General features: G+C 33.9%; 1 protein-coding gene across 1 annotated transcript; it reads right to left on the minus strand.

The window, feature by feature from the left end:
- Positions 1–3,926: 3,926 nt before the first annotated feature.
- Positions 3,927–5,345, minus strand: LOC107442295 (uncharacterized). The gene has a single exon (XM_016055822.2). The coding sequence runs from the start codon at positions 5,343–5,345 to the stop codon at positions 3,927–3,929; it is 1,419 nt and encodes a 472-aa protein (XP_015911308.2).
- Between the last annotated feature and the right edge of the window lie 12,143 nt (positions 5,346–17,488).

Here is a 17,488-nt window from a genome sequence, read left to right on the forward strand (position 1 = left end):
ACGTGAAGAATAAATTTGCAATTTTCAAGTTCATTTTCTTATAATGAAAAAGTTAAAGTTTGCCGTTATAAAGACAATTGAGATATTTATTTTGAAAGTGGCCATTAAAGCCGAAATTAAAGGGGAAAAAAGTAACGTTCTTTTTTATTTATTGGAAACCATTATTTGAGATTTGAAACGACCAGTTTAATACTTAATCTACATACTTATTTGACTTTGGAATTTAGTGCAGGAGTCGGACAAGTTTACCCGACTTCGGATTGTTAAGTTTGATCCAATAGATTAATAGAGGAAAAGAAAAGATTTCAATCTTATAACAATTATTTAGACAACTGTATATAATTATATAAACAAAAATAAAACTCGAATGAATATTATAACAATTATTTAAATTATTACTTATCACCGACTTAATTAATTGCACTTGAGTGTTTTCTAGCCTATTTTAACCAATTTATTGAAGGAAAAGAAAAAAACACTGAAAATCATCATGTACTATTTAAAAATCCAGATTAATAAATGAAGTAGAAATAAGTTACATTTTAATTTCTCAATTTCAAACCCAAATTTATTTAGCTAAGTTAATTTTAAAAAAAATTATGCGAATGATTTTGATTTTTATTAGGTTCCTAATTCAAAAATATTCACTAAACAATTTCTGGTCATAAGATGCGTAGATATGTATTTACAAGCCTATTGCAACTCTCGAATACGCCATCTGGGGAGAAGACCGGTTCCATGTCATGACCCTCCCCCTTTGTCTCGCCTTCTCTTTTCTATGATATTTTCACCTTTCTTAATATTTTTCGTATTTAATTGTGAAAAGTATTTTTTAAAGTCTTTATGATGTCTTTTTTTTTTAAATATGTTCAATGTAATTTTTAGTTCCTTATAGTTTCCTAACTTAAAATTTTTTAATCTGTTTGAAAATTCAGGCAAAAACCAATGTATTTCCTTCTTCTATCGCTCTTTACACGTTAATGGTGAAAGCATGCGAAGTGTTACCATAGGTAGAGAGTTCTGCTGTACGTCACCTGTTGCCCATTTCGGTCGCCAATAATGGCTTTGTACAATATTTTGTACAAATATATTTTTCGAAATTTAATTCTTAAACTGTAATATTGTAATACTAAATATAATTTTAAATAAAGTGCATTTTACTTTAAATGTACATAAGCAAAAGAAATGTATAATTAACAAATACTTAATATTAATACCCTTCCTGGAATTTGGTGGAAATTTTAATTGAGTATATGTTGAAGTCGAGCTATCGAGAAAGTCCGGAGTCAGAGTCAAACATTTGAGCTAATTTCCCCCATCTACCTGTAAATTGGCATTGTTTTTATGAAAAAAGAAAAAAAATATGAATTAGAAATTCTCTATGCTGAAGAGATGTTCTACATTATTAAGGTAAAGAGAAAAAAACACATATAATAAAATAAATTTCAGAATTTAATACCACTGTAAGGGGTTAAAATTTTGAAGGAAAAGAGAGGAAAGTTCGCATAGGACGCAAATTAATTACGTCCTATTATTATTAATATGTACCGCAAATTAATTTCGTTCGATTATCATAAATTAAGGAAAAATTGCAAAAATAGCGAATCCCAATGAAATTTGAATACCTTGTCAAATAAGAGTTGCTAAGTAAAACTGGCAAACTGCAACGTGTAAATTAGTGGCTCTGTAATGGAATGACGTCATCTGCAATGAGCATAAAATTGCATATTTGATCGCAAGCCTGTGAATTTCGTTGTTTCTGACGTTAGAAATTTGAGATTCGCGAAAGCAACGACCTATAGAGGGCTCTGTTATTTGAGACGAATGGCTGCTAGGAGAACAACACGTTCAGTCGCTCAGGAGAGTTCTTCATTACGTCCCTTTTTTATTGTGGCTTATTAAATTTGAAAATAAAATTTTTTTGATATTCCTTCTTATGCATTTGACAATATAGTATTAATAGATCTCGAAATTTAATATCTTTTTTTAAGGAAGGAATATCTGAAACGCATTGGAAAAATATTTGTAAATAAACAACAACAAAAAAGTATCGATATTCTGATAAGAGAGAAATCCTAATTCTCAAGAAATTGCTCTACTAAATTTAATGATCTAATATGAATAGTCTATTTAAACTTTACATCCCATAATTTTCTGAATCAAATTACTTCAAACATTAAAATATGTTAAGTATACAGACGCATATAATCTTATGTGATTTAATTTTGAAAAACAAGCTTTTTGACTACAATTTTTGCAGAAAAGTTTCAATTTTCATTAAAAAAAACTCATTACTTAAATCTAAAAAACGTAAAATAAAGAATCTTTATTATAAAAAATTGACCCTAAAAATTCCTCATATTGAATTGAAAAACTTTTTTGAGTTGATTTTTTTTCTTTCAATCTTAAAGTTTCAGACGTAGAAAATCATTTTGTATAAAACTATCATCAAATGAGAAAAAACAATTATTTCTAAGTACATTGTTTATTACAAAATCATAACACTTACCTGCTTTATAACTCCTTCCTTCCTTCCTCAATGGCACGACAGCCCCGGGTGGACCCTGGCCTTCTCAATCAACTTCCTCCAAGCCTGCCTCCGCCTGGCAGTTGTCTTCCAGTTTGAGACTTTTAAGACTGAAAAGTCTCTTTCCACGCAGTCGGCCCATCTCAGCTTTGGTCGACCTCTGGGCCTTGATCCGATGGGCTGAGCCGAAAAGATTATGTTTGTCGGACGCTCTCTGTTCATTCGAATGATGTGACCAGCCCATTTAATTCTTTGAATTTTTACATACTTGACAACATCAGGCTCTCTAAGGGCCCGATAGAGTTCTGAGTTTGAACGTCTGTACCAAGTACCATCAACTTGTTTGCCCCCAAAAATGGATCTTAGGATCCGACGTTCGAAGATTCCCAAGGAATTCTCATCTTTCTGTGTTGTTGTCCAAGTTTCTGAGGCATATGTTAGGATAGGTCTGATTAAGCATTTATAAATTAACAGTTTAGTATCTCTTTTTAGTAGGTTTGATTTTAAATATTTTTTTAATCCATAGAAACATTTACTTGCACTATTGATTCTTCTTTGTATTTCGGGTGCGATATTGCCATTAACGTTGACTTCAGAACCAAGATAAACAAAACTGTTTACTTTTTCAAACTTGTATTCACCAATTTGCAAGTGAGTTGTAGAATCAGTTATTTTGGTGCATTGCATGTACTTGGTTTTCTCCTGGTTAATAGTGAGATGCATTTTTTCTGCCTCTTTTTCCATGGATAGAAAGGCTTGCTTTAAGTCAGATTGTGTTCGAGCTATGATGTCAATGTCATCGGCAAAAGCGAAAATTTGGACAGACTTATGAAAGATATGTCCTCTGGTATTGATTCCTGAATCTCTGATAATTTTTTCTAATGCCAAATTAAAGAGTAGGCATGCCAATGCATCGCCTTGCCTTACACCATTTTTTACCTCCATTGGTTCCGAGAAGTCATTTTGGATTTTAACTTTCTGCATGGTCTTACACAGTGTAAGTGTGGTGAGTCGTACAAGCTTGTCCGGGATATTGAATTCTCGCATAGCTTCACTGAGTCGCTTCCGGTTTACACTGTCGTAAGCAGTTTTGAAATCCACAAATAGGTGGTGGGTACCAATTCCAAATTCCCTGGTCTTTTCCAGAATCTGTCTTATGCTAAATATTTGGTCAGTTGCAGACCTGCCCTTCCTAAAACCGCACTGGTATTCACCAATGATGTTTTCTACATAGGGGCAAGTCTGTTAAATAGAATTTTTAAAAAGACTTTATATGCGGTGCAGAGCAGGCTGATACCCCGGTAGTTAGAACATTCAAGAATGTCTCCTTTTTTGTGTATAAGACAAACAGTACTGTGTTTCCATTCTTCCGGGAGTATCTCTTTTTCCCATACTGATGTTAGAATATTATGTATGGCTTTAACCCATCTGGTCCTGAGTTTTTGATGAATTCTGGTGATATCAAATCTGGGCCAGGAGCCTTGTTGTTCTTAAGTTTTTGAACTGCTTCTTCAACCTCAATCATTGAAAGAGGAGCAATACACTCTTGGTTAACGTTTGGTGAGCAGGACTCTGTCTGAACGCACTTTACATTAAGTAGGTTGTCGAAGTGTTCATTCCACCTATTAAGAATGTTAGTTTTATTGCTTAAAATATCTCCATCTTTATTTCTGCAAAGGTTAGTTCTAGGTTTGAACTCCTGACGACCAAAGTTAATGTCACGAAAGAAAGCTCTGCTCTCATTAGACCCTCGGAGATGTTCGACATCCTTGAAGAGGTCTTCGTGAAGAACCTTTTTCTTCAACCTATGAACTTTCTTTTCTTCTCTTCTTGCAGTTTTGTATTTCTCTACAGATGTTCTCGAATGTTTTATACTGAACATCATATTATATGCATCGTTTTTTCTTTGGTTCGCGTTGCGACATTCTGTATCAAACCAATCCTTTTTCTCAGCTCTTTTTATTTTGCTTATTACATTATCACATGTGTCCAATAGGGCTTCTTTGAAAGAAGTCCACTTTCCATCTATGCAATCAATATTTTCGATTGCTTTTTCATCAAGCTTCATAGTTAGTTGTGACTGAGAGTCATCCCTGACTCTAGGGATCTTTAATTGTTCGCAGTCAAATTTCTCAAGACGTTTCCCATGACATTTACGTGCATTAGATAGTTTGGCCTTGATCCTACTCATTACCATGTAATGGTCTGAGTCAAAGTTGGCCCCACGATAGGTTCTAATATTTTGTATGTCCGTCATATGTCTAGAGTCTATCAATATATGGTCGGTCTGGTTGAAGGTATCTCCATCTGGTAATCTCCAGGTCGTTTGGTGAATTCTCTTGTGTTGGAAAAAGGTGCTGGATATGACCATGCTATGTTCTGCAGCGAAGTGAATGAGCCTCTGTCCATTGCCATTTGTTGTTTCGTACAGGCTGTATTTTCCAATAGTGGGCCTGTGCTCAGCTTCCTTTCCAATTTTAGCATTTAAGTCACCCAGAATAATTTTGATGTCGTTTTGTGGACAGGAGTTATATAAAAAATACAGGTTCTCATAGAAAAGTTCCTTCTCGTCTTCATCCTTGTCTTCTGTAGGTGCGTGGGCATTTATAAGATTGTAATTAAAGAATTTTCCTCTTAGCCTAATTTTACACAATCTTGAAGACTTTGGCACGAAATCCATGACAAGATGCCGAATGTGTTTGCCCACAACAAAACCCGTTCCAAAAATATGCCTCTTCTTATCACAGCTATAGAAGATTGTGTGATTTCTATTCTCGATTATTCCATCGTTAAGCCACCTCATCTCTTGCAGAGCCATTACATCAGCCCTGTAATTATCCAGCTGTTCCGTTAAGAGTTGCAGCCCTTTTCCTTTTATACAAAGAGCGAATGTTCCATGTTCCGATTCTCAGTTCCATGTAAGATTTGCCAGGTCGTCTACTAAATTTCTGTCCGGATTCATTGACTTGAGACTTCGCAACAAGATTTTTTTTACAGGGTAGGGTTGTTAGCCCTCCGCCCAACCCCCAACCTGGAGGGCCAGTCCCCTGATATAATTCCCAGGGGCAGGGTGCCCATTTTAGTCGCCTTCTACGACACGCATGATCTACGTTGGGACTAGATTCTTACACCCCGGTCACCACCCAGGGCGCTTTATAAGTCCGGAGAATCCAAAACAAACTGTTCTTTAACTTAAAAATGTTATTCTCAAATAATATATACATAGATTTTCCCTTCACAACTTTAAGATGGCATACCTTACTATAAAACAGGTTTCGATATGAATTTCAATACGTAACTTAAGAAACAGAATAGCGGAATTCTAGTTGAAATTTATCATTCAAAATTAAAAAATACTTATAGAGGAAACATTAAAAATTTATCAATAATCAACACTATTTCAAGTAAATCTGATGATCCTTTACTGTTGTTTTCCGAATTATGTATATTCGAACGACCGTTGTCGAGGTTTAAGACATAGCGCCATAGTGCTTTGAGCATTTTCATTGGCTAATTAATAGACGTGAAGAAAATTCTCCCTTACTCTATACATAAAATAGACTAGTCCCTTTTTTTACTCTTCGGAAACCTGCCCTCAGAATACCAAAGTTTAAAACAGTGGACGATATGACATAACAGCGAAAGTTCTATATTTGTCTAAAGTAAGAACTCCCCTAACCATTCGTCCGGACCCGTGGCAGTGACTATGGTAACGAGGTACAGTCAGTACCGCCTATATGGTCACCCCGCTTATATGGTCAAAGTCCCGTCTAACTTAATAGGAAACACGTGTTAAAGCTCACTGCTTATATGGTCATCCTATTTTTCGAGTTACCGGTTATATGGTCAGTTTCATTTTTTTTTCTTTTGAAAAAAGATACATTTTAAGACATTTCTTTAGACAGGAAGACAAGAAAAATGACCAGAAGGTAAACACATTCCTTCGACCCCCGGAGAGAACTGGAATTTCCCCCTCTATTTCGTCACCCTACCCTCTTTTCTCTTTTGCATTCATTGATGACCGTACCCTCTCCTCATTTGACCACTCGCATTCTTTTCCCCGCCCAAGGGCAAAATGTCTTTTGATCGTTTGAAGTTATCTATTCAAGTAGGGGTATGGGATCATTGTATAGGACAAGTTTTCGTCGGATCTGTGAGAGAAGGGGAATATTTTTCTTCTATTGTGTTAGCCATAGAGGGAAGAGAAGCTACCCTCCCTGAAATTCTTGTTTCCATAGCAGCAGACGGCCTCAGGCTTCGTAGTGGGGGGAGTTCTTACTGTAGACAAACTATATTTCCACTGGTGGTTTGTTTAGAATCCCCGCCCAGGGTCATTTCACTGATTGTGTGTTTTCTCAAGAATAAAGATTTGTGATCTCTCATTAAATCTTCATGTTTATCTCATTTGTATTTAAAATTACTCAGATAAAAATAAAAGTTAAAACTCAAAATTTGAATTTGACAAACGACATTATTTTACAGAATGCAGAATAAAAAAAAAATAGAGAATTACTTCCCACAATTTTTTACAAGTAGTGTTAAAATTGTGTTAATATTGAGGTAATTTTTATTCTTTTTTTTGTGTATAATTTGCATAATTTATGTCATGGATTGTCAAATGATTTAATATATCAAAATTTTATGGTAATTTTAGCTTGCTTCTGTGTGAAGTGCAAAGAAAAGTACAGTGTGCCAAAAAAGAAACGGACTCTTAACGAACTGAATAACTTTTGAAGTAATGATCGGATCTTCCTGTTCTAGGATTCAGTCTTAATGATGCGAGTGGGTAACCTCAAATATGTTAATTAATTAGTGCAGACGATATTTTAAGTTATGAAATCTGACACAAAAACATACTTTCTCTGAATAAACATACCTTTTTTTCGACGGATTCGGATTTCTGCTCCCCAAAGTATAGGGGGTAACCGCAATCTGGGAAATATTGTCCGAATAGTTTGATCAGGAGAATACTTCAAAATTTGGACCTGTTCATTTTACTACTTGCGTATTTGTAAACTTTACAATTCACAATTTTTTCGACTATTATTAAATAAAATAACAAAAAATAATAAATATTTACCGAAAGTTATTTTTTGTATGGAATTATCTTTGGATAAACAAACTTCATAATTTTGTGTACAAATTTTGCAATTCGTTTAAGAAGTTCTCGAGATATAGCGAAATACGCAAAAAGTGAAATTAACATTAAGTTGTCCAAACTTTAGATCACTTTCCTGACTAAACTATTTAGACTATATTTTTCAGACTGCGACTACCCCCCATATTTTGTACGTTTTTGGGTCTGATTTCGTAACTTAAAATATCGTCTGCACTTATTAATTAGCATGTTTGAAGCCACCCCCTCGAACTATTAAGAATGAGTCCTACAACATGAAAATCCGATCATTTGACCAAAAGTTATCCTGAATGGTCCGTTTATTTACTTATTTTCTTCTTTGTACATAAACTAAGCTTGTAGGTTTAAAAAAATGTTATTAATTTCTTCCAAATATTGGGAGTAACCAGCATTGATTCTATTGTTTATGACCATTGGAAATAAAAATATTTATATACAATTTGCAATTATTTAAATTTTTTTTTTTTTCATTTTTAAATTGGTTGTTTTTAATGTTCGAATTTTACGTTAAGTATTTATTAATACTTTTTTAAAATTTTTTTAAGCTAAGATCAGCTAATAAATTTTTTCTTCTTCACGAAATTGAATTAAACATCCGAAATTCTATAAGAAAAAGTCTATGAGAACTAGCTTAAGCATAGAACTCATATTTTTAAAAGTTCAGCTTCAAAAAAAAAAATTTCAAGTTCAAAGGTTTTATTCAAAACTAAGTTCAATTTTAAAATAAAGTTTTAAGTTTTTTTTGAATAATTAAGCACAAGAAAGATTCCCTTCCTTTGAGAATTTCTTTTTCTTCGACGGGATACTAACCTGATGTTGCATTACACGCAAAAACAAACTACAAAAGTTTTCAAGGTTAGTCTGATGATATTGAAATTCCAAACTTAACACTTTGACTACGGAACTTCGGCATTGTACATATTTTTTTTAGTTACTCAATTTTTAAATTGAACTTTCTAAAGTTCAATATTTCTTTTGAATTAAGTACAGTTTTTAAATTAAATTTTTAATCTTCTTTTATAACTGAATTGCAAAATTTTCCCTTCCTTTGAGGGCTTTTTTTTACTTGATGCTAACTTGTAGTTTCGTTACAAAGGAAAATAAGACACAAAAGCCTCTCATGGTTAATCAAACGATGTAAGATTCTGACCTCTAAACTCGCTTATATCACTGCTGAATATTTTATGTCAGCTCTGGAATCGGCAAGAACAGATATTCGAATCTACTCATCTGTGTGAAAAACGAAGTTCCTTTTGTCATAAAAGGAAAGAGAGAAAGAGCAATTTTGGACAATATTTTTAAAAATAGAAAAGAAAATACTAAATATAATATTCGACACATAGTATATTTTTCTCTTAAAAAAGATTGTTTTTGTCCACACAGGCTCTATAAGCTACCATGGGCATATATATGTGGGTGATTCCCACGAAATATGACAATTCACTGTCCCTTGTTCCAAGATCTAATACTATAATACTAAAAGAACTTTTTTTTAAAAAAATTAATAAATAGCATTGCTGTTAGCATTTTAAAATGACTTTGCACTAGCATTGCCTGTTTTGTATAGTTAAAAAATTTAATTGAACTTCAAAATTTCATGTTTCTGGCAAGTCACAAACAATGTTATTTTTAGGTTGTTGTAAATTGCACACATACTTATAAGATATTATTTAGCAACATAAGTTACAACAATTTCTCATTAATGTAAATTTTAAGTTCTAAAATGTGACGTTTTATTGCCAAGGGGAAAAAAATCTTTATACGAATGCATTCTGACAGTAAATACTAACTCAAGATATTAGAAAGGCACTTAACATTTGTTCTCTGCATTGTTTCTATAAAATTGTTAACTTTCTGTATTATTGAACTGAACAATTCTGAATTATTGAATTGAACTTTCTGAAGTATTAATTTTTTTAAAGTTATTAATCAGTATATTTAATAATGCTTAGATAAACTTTTTAAATTATTTAATTAATTTAAAAATTATTGTTTTAACTCTTAGTACTCAAACTTGTAGTTTCTTTCTTTCTTTACTTTGATTTGAATCAATAAATTTTTTCAACAAATCTAGTAATAGCGTTTATTCCAATCGTTGACATCCTGTAAAATAATTGTAATAATTGAAAAGATTTTGAATTGTAGGGTATACAAATTTTTACATATTTTTTTCAAACAACGCAATTTTTGATTGCAAAATATGATCGGCAGAATGATATAAGTACAGGATATTGTTATAAGCTTGATTGTGAAAAATTTTAAATATCACGAGTTTCCTCTAACAACAATATTATGCCAGATGATATCGAATACAGTTAGTCTATATTTTGATGGAATGAAATACCAAAAAGTGTTTTGCTTAATATCATAACGTAAAGCCACCGAAAGGTTCAGCAATTAATATAATAAAACTTTCGTGTGTATGTCTGTATACTAGACTAGGGTATACCGTAAGCTCTAAAAATGAATCTAAATGAGTAAAATTGTAAACAAATTGTGAATTTTGTTTTTCAATTATATTTAAAATTCAGAAACATGGAATTTAAATTTTTTCTTTTCAATGCCCACCTGTGTTAACATCCGCCAATTCAGGTATATACAGGGCAATTTTGCTGACCTCACTTTCAGGGGCACCACATTAGGTGGGCCAACGTCGCTCCCACAGTGAAGACAGATAGTACCGAGAAGGAAAGAACATCCATGCCTTGCCCGGGATTCGAACCCAGAACCTTTCTCTGATGCAAGGACAGTTCCCTGCCCCCTACACAAGCCGGTCTGCATATTTCAAATTTAAAAATGTCTTGTAAAAATGTTTTCATTGTCTTAGAGGAAGCCAGTGATTTAAAATAAGCTATAGACGAATTTCAACAAAGACAATTATAGAATTTTCAAGACGATTACAGATTTTTCAAATATTGTAAAGATAACATCAGTAATATTTGCTAGCTTAAATCTTTAATAAAAATGATTGTTTATAGCACGTTTTCTTCGACTTAATTATATTTTATTTGTTATGCCAGTTTATCTGTTTGATCAATGTGATCGTCGTAGCATAAGCAAACTAACTACATCACGAAATTATTATTCCTAAGGTTATCTGAAACCACGTGTTTATTTTGTTTATAGTCATGCTTTTAAAAAGGGTTTCTTATAAAACTAAATAATTTTAAATCAACGGTAATTGAAATAAAAACAAGTTTTGTACTAAAAAACAAAATGAATGGAGAAATGCTAATTAGTTATAATAATAAATAATAAAATTATTTGCTATAATAATACAAGCGGTGATCAAATGAAAAGGTACGAAACGACACGGTGGGTACAAATGTAGACTTTATTCAAAATATACACCATAGGCCTGAGCACAACGATCCCACTGATGAACAAGCCGCAGGATTCCTTGTTCCCAGAATTCCTGTGGCCATGACGAGACCCAGTCCTTCACAGCGTCCTTGAGTACGTCGTCCGAGTTGAAGAGCTTCCCTTTCAGATGTTTCTTCAGTGGACCAAACTCATGGAAATCGCAGAGTGACATGTCCGGACTGTTGGGCGGATGGTTCAACGTCTCCCACTTGAACTTGGCCAGTTCCATGTGTGTGACTCTGGAGACGTGTGGACACGCGTTATCATGGAGCAGAACCACACCATCCGTGTGCAGCCCCGGTCTTTTGTTCTTGATGGACCTGCGTAGGCGTCGGAGTGTCTCACAATACACATAGGAGTTAATGGTTTTTCTGTGCTCGAGTTTCTGTTCCTCATACGGACTGGCGCATCATTTGGACGCCGCTTTTAATAAGAGCCTCTGCTCTCTCCTGCGCATGCGGGCGCTCGCGCATGCTCCGATCCCAGTCAGAGACTCCAAACGCATCCCGAGATGTCTCGCAACGTTCTCCCATGGCGGAATATGCAAATATTTAACTGTTACGTTTTTACGTCGTTTCGTACCTTTTCATTTGATCACTCCTTGTAAGTAATGAATGTTTTATGCGAATTCTTTGAAGAATAAGCATAAAAACACCAATATTATTATTTACGCCAGCGATTTTTGGTAGATTACTAAATGAAGTAAAATAATAAGCTATGTACTAAAAGGAAAAATGAATAGAATAATGTTAGTCAGTTCGTTTAAGAGAGCGTAAAACATCGGCAAACTATTATTGACGCCAATGATGTTTAATTAATTTTGGTAATAAATACAGATTGAAATTAAAAAAAATTAGCTATGAACTAATAAGAAAAATAAATGGAGAATGTCTACTTATTCGTTACCATAAAGAGTAGCCATATTGTTATTGACACCAATTAATCATAATTTTAGTAATGAGCACTACTGGTATCATGATACTTGGCGCAGTTTTAATCGGTACAAAATATTTTAGATGCCGATTACAGCTGCTTCAATACTGTACATTTTTATGATAGATTTATTATATAGAAAGATGAGTAGAGCAGAAAGTAGCTTGACTGTGGTGAATTTTAAGTATCATGAGTTGCTTTGAACAACAGCATTATGCCAGTTAGTTTTTATTTTGATAGGATGAATTAGTAAAAATGCATTTTGCTTAATCTAATAATGTAAAGCAATCGAGAAGGGTAACAAATAATGATGAATGAATAAAAAACATTGGAATCATTGTAATTTAGTTATTTGTGTTGGTATTTGTCTGAAAATTTGGTGCACGATTTTGTAGTGTTGTTCAGTACAGATTAATTGACGCGTTTTTTTCCCTCCACCCCGTACAAAGAACGGGCATTCATCTAGTTGATATATCAAATAAAGATTTATTGGTACAGTTTTGGTATACGATACTCCTGTAACTGCTCTATTTTTCAATGAATTTTTGTTCTACCAGTTTCCCTTCGTTGGACTCATGGTTGACGAATCCAATATGTGCATTAAAAACATCATTTTCCAACTTCCAATGGGAATATCTCCTCTTGGAAGTGTCTTCAATTCTCTTCATTAAATTAAACATTTCTTCTTCAAGAATTAAAAACCGCTTTCCTCTCTTTCAGGGCATAAAATAAAACGTTTCCACTAAGAAATCGAACGACGATCGACAATAATGGATAGATAAAAGAATTATGTACAATATTTGAAGACACGTAATAATGTAAAATGCGTCGTTTGTAACATACAATTGACTTTTCTTAAGCAAGTTCATATAGAGCAGAGGTTCCCAAACTTTTTTTCTCCTGGACCACTTTCAAAGTTTTACTATTTTCGGTAGGCCCCTTGCTGCTACATTTCTACTGTATTCCCAAAACTCCTAAAAAATATCACCCTAAATTGGGGGTGTTAAGAAGAAAAAAAAGTAGCACATTTTCTTGTGTCCTATTTATTAAAATAATACCTGTGGTTATACAAAATTATAAACATTTATTATTACTAACAATTGACAAAAAATCAACAATGAACTCTGAAATGTAAATCAACAATAAAAAATAGTCATACTTTTAATGAGACGGATGTACTTGATGAATTGACAGCAAATTATCAATATTTGGCTTCAGTTTTGTAAGAAGTAATCTCAAATCTCCCCGTTCTGTGATGTTCAATCTGGTCCTTTCTTTTGTTAACATGTTGGTAACGGCGCTAAAACTTCTTTCGAGAAGATATGACGAGGGAAACGCTATCAAATATTTTCTCGCAATTTCCCACAGCCCAGGATATTTTTCAAGGATTTCTGCCTGCAACCAAAATGTTTCATAGCCTTTTTTAAATTTCACCTTCAGTTCCTCGTTGGTGCTGAGCTCAAGTAGCTCCTCTTGTAATACCATATTCGCCTCTTCCGTTTCATCAAATGGGGTTATGATCCATGGTGGTATTTCCATCGTCAGAATATCTTCAAATCTANGAAACGCTATCAAAAATTTTCTCGCAATTTCCCATAGCTCAGGATATTTTTCGGGGATTTCTGCCTGCAGCCAAAATGTTTGATAGCCTTTTTTAAATTCCACCTTCAGTTAGTTCCTCGTTGGTGCTAATTTCAATTTACCAAGAAAAGCCGAAATTACCCCCTTTGTTTTTATTAAATTAAGGCTGTCCACTTGTAACTGCAAGTTAACGTCATTGAATTTTATGAATAAATCTGTTAAGTACGCAATATCCGCTTTATATTTGATCAGATTTTCTTTTAAATCTGGTGCTTTAGTTTCCAGACACTCTATCACTGATTCGAAAAGTGAATAAAATCTCGATAAGCATGCACCTTTCGACAACCAGCGTACTTCAGTATGTAAGAGCAGTCGTTGGAAATCTTCATCATTTTCATTGCACAATAGTGCAAATAAACGGGTATTCAAAGCATTGTTTCTTATTTTATTAACTACGTTAATCACAAATTGAAGCGATAGGTGCAATCTATCACTCAAATTTTTCGCTACAAGGTGTTGTCGGTGGTGGATGACACAGTGAATTACAATTAGTCCTGGTATTCTTCTTCTAAGATGGCTTATAAACCCACGATATCGCCCGAACATGGCAGGAACTCCATCTTCTGCCACCGAAATAATGTTTGTAAATGGAATAGATTTTCCTGTAAAAAAATCACTCAGGACATTAAATATCGATTCGCCTTTAGTGCCCGACTTCAAAGTTTGTGGGAATAGCAGCTCTTCACGGATTTCTTCGTCCATAACAAATCGAACATATGCCAATAATAATGGCCAGGCAAAGTAGACTCGTCCAATTGAATAGAAAAATGAGTGGTTTGCAGATAATTACACAAGAAGCTTTCTATATCAGAGCTTATTTCATCAATACGTCTTTGTACAATGTTGTTACTTAAAAGAATTCTTTTGAGTACGTCAAATGGAGGTTTGCGCAGGTTGGGATGGAGGTTGTCACACTTTTATGTTCAAAATCCCGGAAACAAATGAGTAACGTTTTGTTCTTGGCATTCTTATTTATACTAATGTAGATTGTAAGCACAGCGCAAGTAGCATTTCATCCCTTTGCAGGTCTAAACAAGCATCTCGGACGAGCGGGAGCACGGGGGCACTTTGCAAGTTTCGACATGTGGTGTACACTTGTACTATTATCTTTTGTTCTATTCAATTTTTGAGTACCTACCTAGTGAATGATGCTACCTGCCTACGTTGATAGGTAAATCCAAGCCAAAATTTTTGTTCTTTATTATGAAAACCAGAAAATTTTTTGTGGACCCCCACTTACAACCTGTGAACCCCTGTTTTCTTTTCACGTCTACGTGAACCCCCGTGTGGTCTCCCATGGACCCCTGGGGGTCCACCTGAACCACTTTGGGAACCTATGATGTAGAGATTGATATCAATCACTACAAGAGCAAACTAGTTCTTATTTCATTTTTCAGTTCATATCAAATCATATCAAGGATATTCATATCAAATTTATTCAATTATTTGGGTTCATAATTTATCAAATTATTTGGATCCTAAAAATACTAAAGTGTACTAACAGAATAACTTTAATGAGACGTGTTTTAAAAATAATTCTTTTTTTCACCTTGTATCTTTAAATTATTGAAAAAGCATAATAATAATTCGACCATTGCTGTGTCCCACAGTGGACTCAACGTAAGACACTGTTACCAGTAATCAGTGGCTGTGGTCAGTGAGCGGATGGGTGACCACTTTCTTCAGCTAATGAAGGGACCGAGGGTGCACTGTATCGGTCCTTTGTAAAACTGTTCTTCCGTCAAGTGATCAACTTCTTATTTAGTTAAAATTTAACTTAATTTAAGAATTAAATTAAAGTTAATGTTACTTAAATTTAGACTTACATAAAATTGTGTAAACGTAAATGTATTTTTCTATTATTAAACAAAAAAAGCAAAAAAAAAATAAAGGAATTGTTTAAAAAAATTGCTTCGAAAAGAAAACCAATTACTTAAATAAATTTCCAGTTTTTCACAACCAAGGAACTTTTTCGTTAATAAAATGCGCGCTGTTCGTCGGACTACTAAGCGAAGGCAGTCATATATTCTGCAGAGGACCAAAATTGTGATAGCGTGTCTTCAGATCATCCTCATGAATGTTTCCTAAACCATCGCCAATTAGCTTTACTACGAGTAAAGTACTATTAGCTATAGCAAATAGTACTTTACTACGTCGCTCTAGTGCGACTTAGTACTATTACTATTACAACAGCCAGTAATGTTTATTAAATTCTTTTTACTTTATGAATACAAAATTCTTTTTCATTTCCTCCCACTTGATAATATAACAGGTTAAAAGATATTAAGTAATAATTTTATGAAATGTAATCAATAGAGATGTACTGGGTACCCCTGTAATTACCCGACCAGAGTTTCATTATTCNTCTAAAAAACAATCTACTATTACGCACTATTTTGCACCTAAATTACATGATTCTTAACAAAAATTGTAAAAGTGATCTTGAACTGGTATGTTTTTTTCTTTAAATACTAATATTCTTTTCGTAAAATATAGATTTTAATAGTACCTTTTGAAAGAGTCATCTTTACTACCTTTAGTTTGTTTTATTTTCCCATTATTATTATATGATTTTTTGCTATCTAAGTATTTCCCGTATTTTACGTTTTCCCGGATTTTACGTTTTTTTTACCCAGTCCCCTGAGAAACGTAAAATCGGGGTTTCACTGTAATAATTTTTTAAATAACTTATGCAAAATTGCAAAGTCAATTTTCAATCATTCAACTGTCTTATGCAAAAGATATACTTCAAAAAATTTGGATATAGTGAACCATCGGTTATAGTGGACACATTACAGAGTCCGCATACAGTTCACTATAGCGGGGTTCGACTGTAGTACTTTACTACGTCGCTCTAGTGCGACTTAGTAAAGTACTATTACTATTACAACAGCCAGTAATGTTTATTAAATTCTTTTTACTTTATGAATACAAAATTCTTTTTCATTTCCTCCCACTTGATAATATAACAGGTTAAAAGATATTAAGTAATAATTTTATGAAATGTAATCAATAGAGATGTACTGGGTACCCCTGTAATTACCCGACCAGAGTTTCATTATTCAGATTCCGTCAATTCTACCCGGTATTTAGTGCAGGTTAATTCAGGTTCGTCGTTTTCTTTCACATATAGTACTTTAAAACTGTTTACAGTAACTTTAAAACTATTCATAAAAATAATTGATGATTCGGAAACCCAATCAGTGTCTATAACAGGTGAGAAATGTATTCAGTGTGCATGATTTTATTTTATTTTATAACCGTCTTTGGACGGCCGACCTAATTTTAAGGTTTTATGACTACTAATGTTCAACTCCGTAGCTTTGTAATTCTGAACCCAATCCAGAAGACAAGGAAACTCCTGGGTCAAGTAGTGGGAGAAATTCGCCTTCGTGGAGGACTTTTTGATAGAACTAACCAGCATTTGCGTTAAATGGAAAGGAAAACCTCCCACGGATAGCCTGACGACAAGAGGACTCTAAACCATGATCCGTCTACCACTGAAGATATTCTATGTCAGCACGGTGGTCTGTGCTAGTCGGATGCGGAATTCGTATTGACCAGCCATAGCTAGGATTCAAACCCGACTCACCTCATTGGAACACTCCATCCCCAGAGCCATCACGGCTTACTATGCATGATTTTATAACGGCCATTGAACAGTCGACCTAATGTTTGGGTTTGCGACTACTAATGTTCAACTCCGTGACCTTGTAATTTTGAACACAATCCAGAAGACAAGGGAATTCCTGGATCAAATATTAGGAGAAAGTTGTCATCGTGGAGGACTTTTTGATGGAACTAATTCGCATTACACCCACGGTTAGCCTAACGGCAAGGGGACTCCAACTCATGATCCGTCTACCACTGAGGATATTTTACGTCAG

The sequence above is a fragment of the Parasteatoda tepidariorum genome, chromosome X2 (genome assembly GCF_043381705.1).
Source record: "Parasteatoda tepidariorum isolate YZ-2023 chromosome X2, CAS_Ptep_4.0, whole genome shotgun sequence".
NCBI lineage: Eukaryota > Metazoa > Arthropoda > Arachnida > Araneae > Theridiidae > Parasteatoda > Parasteatoda tepidariorum.

Bases quoted from the DNA above. Each gene is read 5' to 3' on its own strand.
- LOC107442295 (XM_016055822.2), bottom strand. From the start codon at position 5,345: ATGGCTCTGCAAGAGATGAGGTGGCTTAACGATGGAATAATCGAGAAT.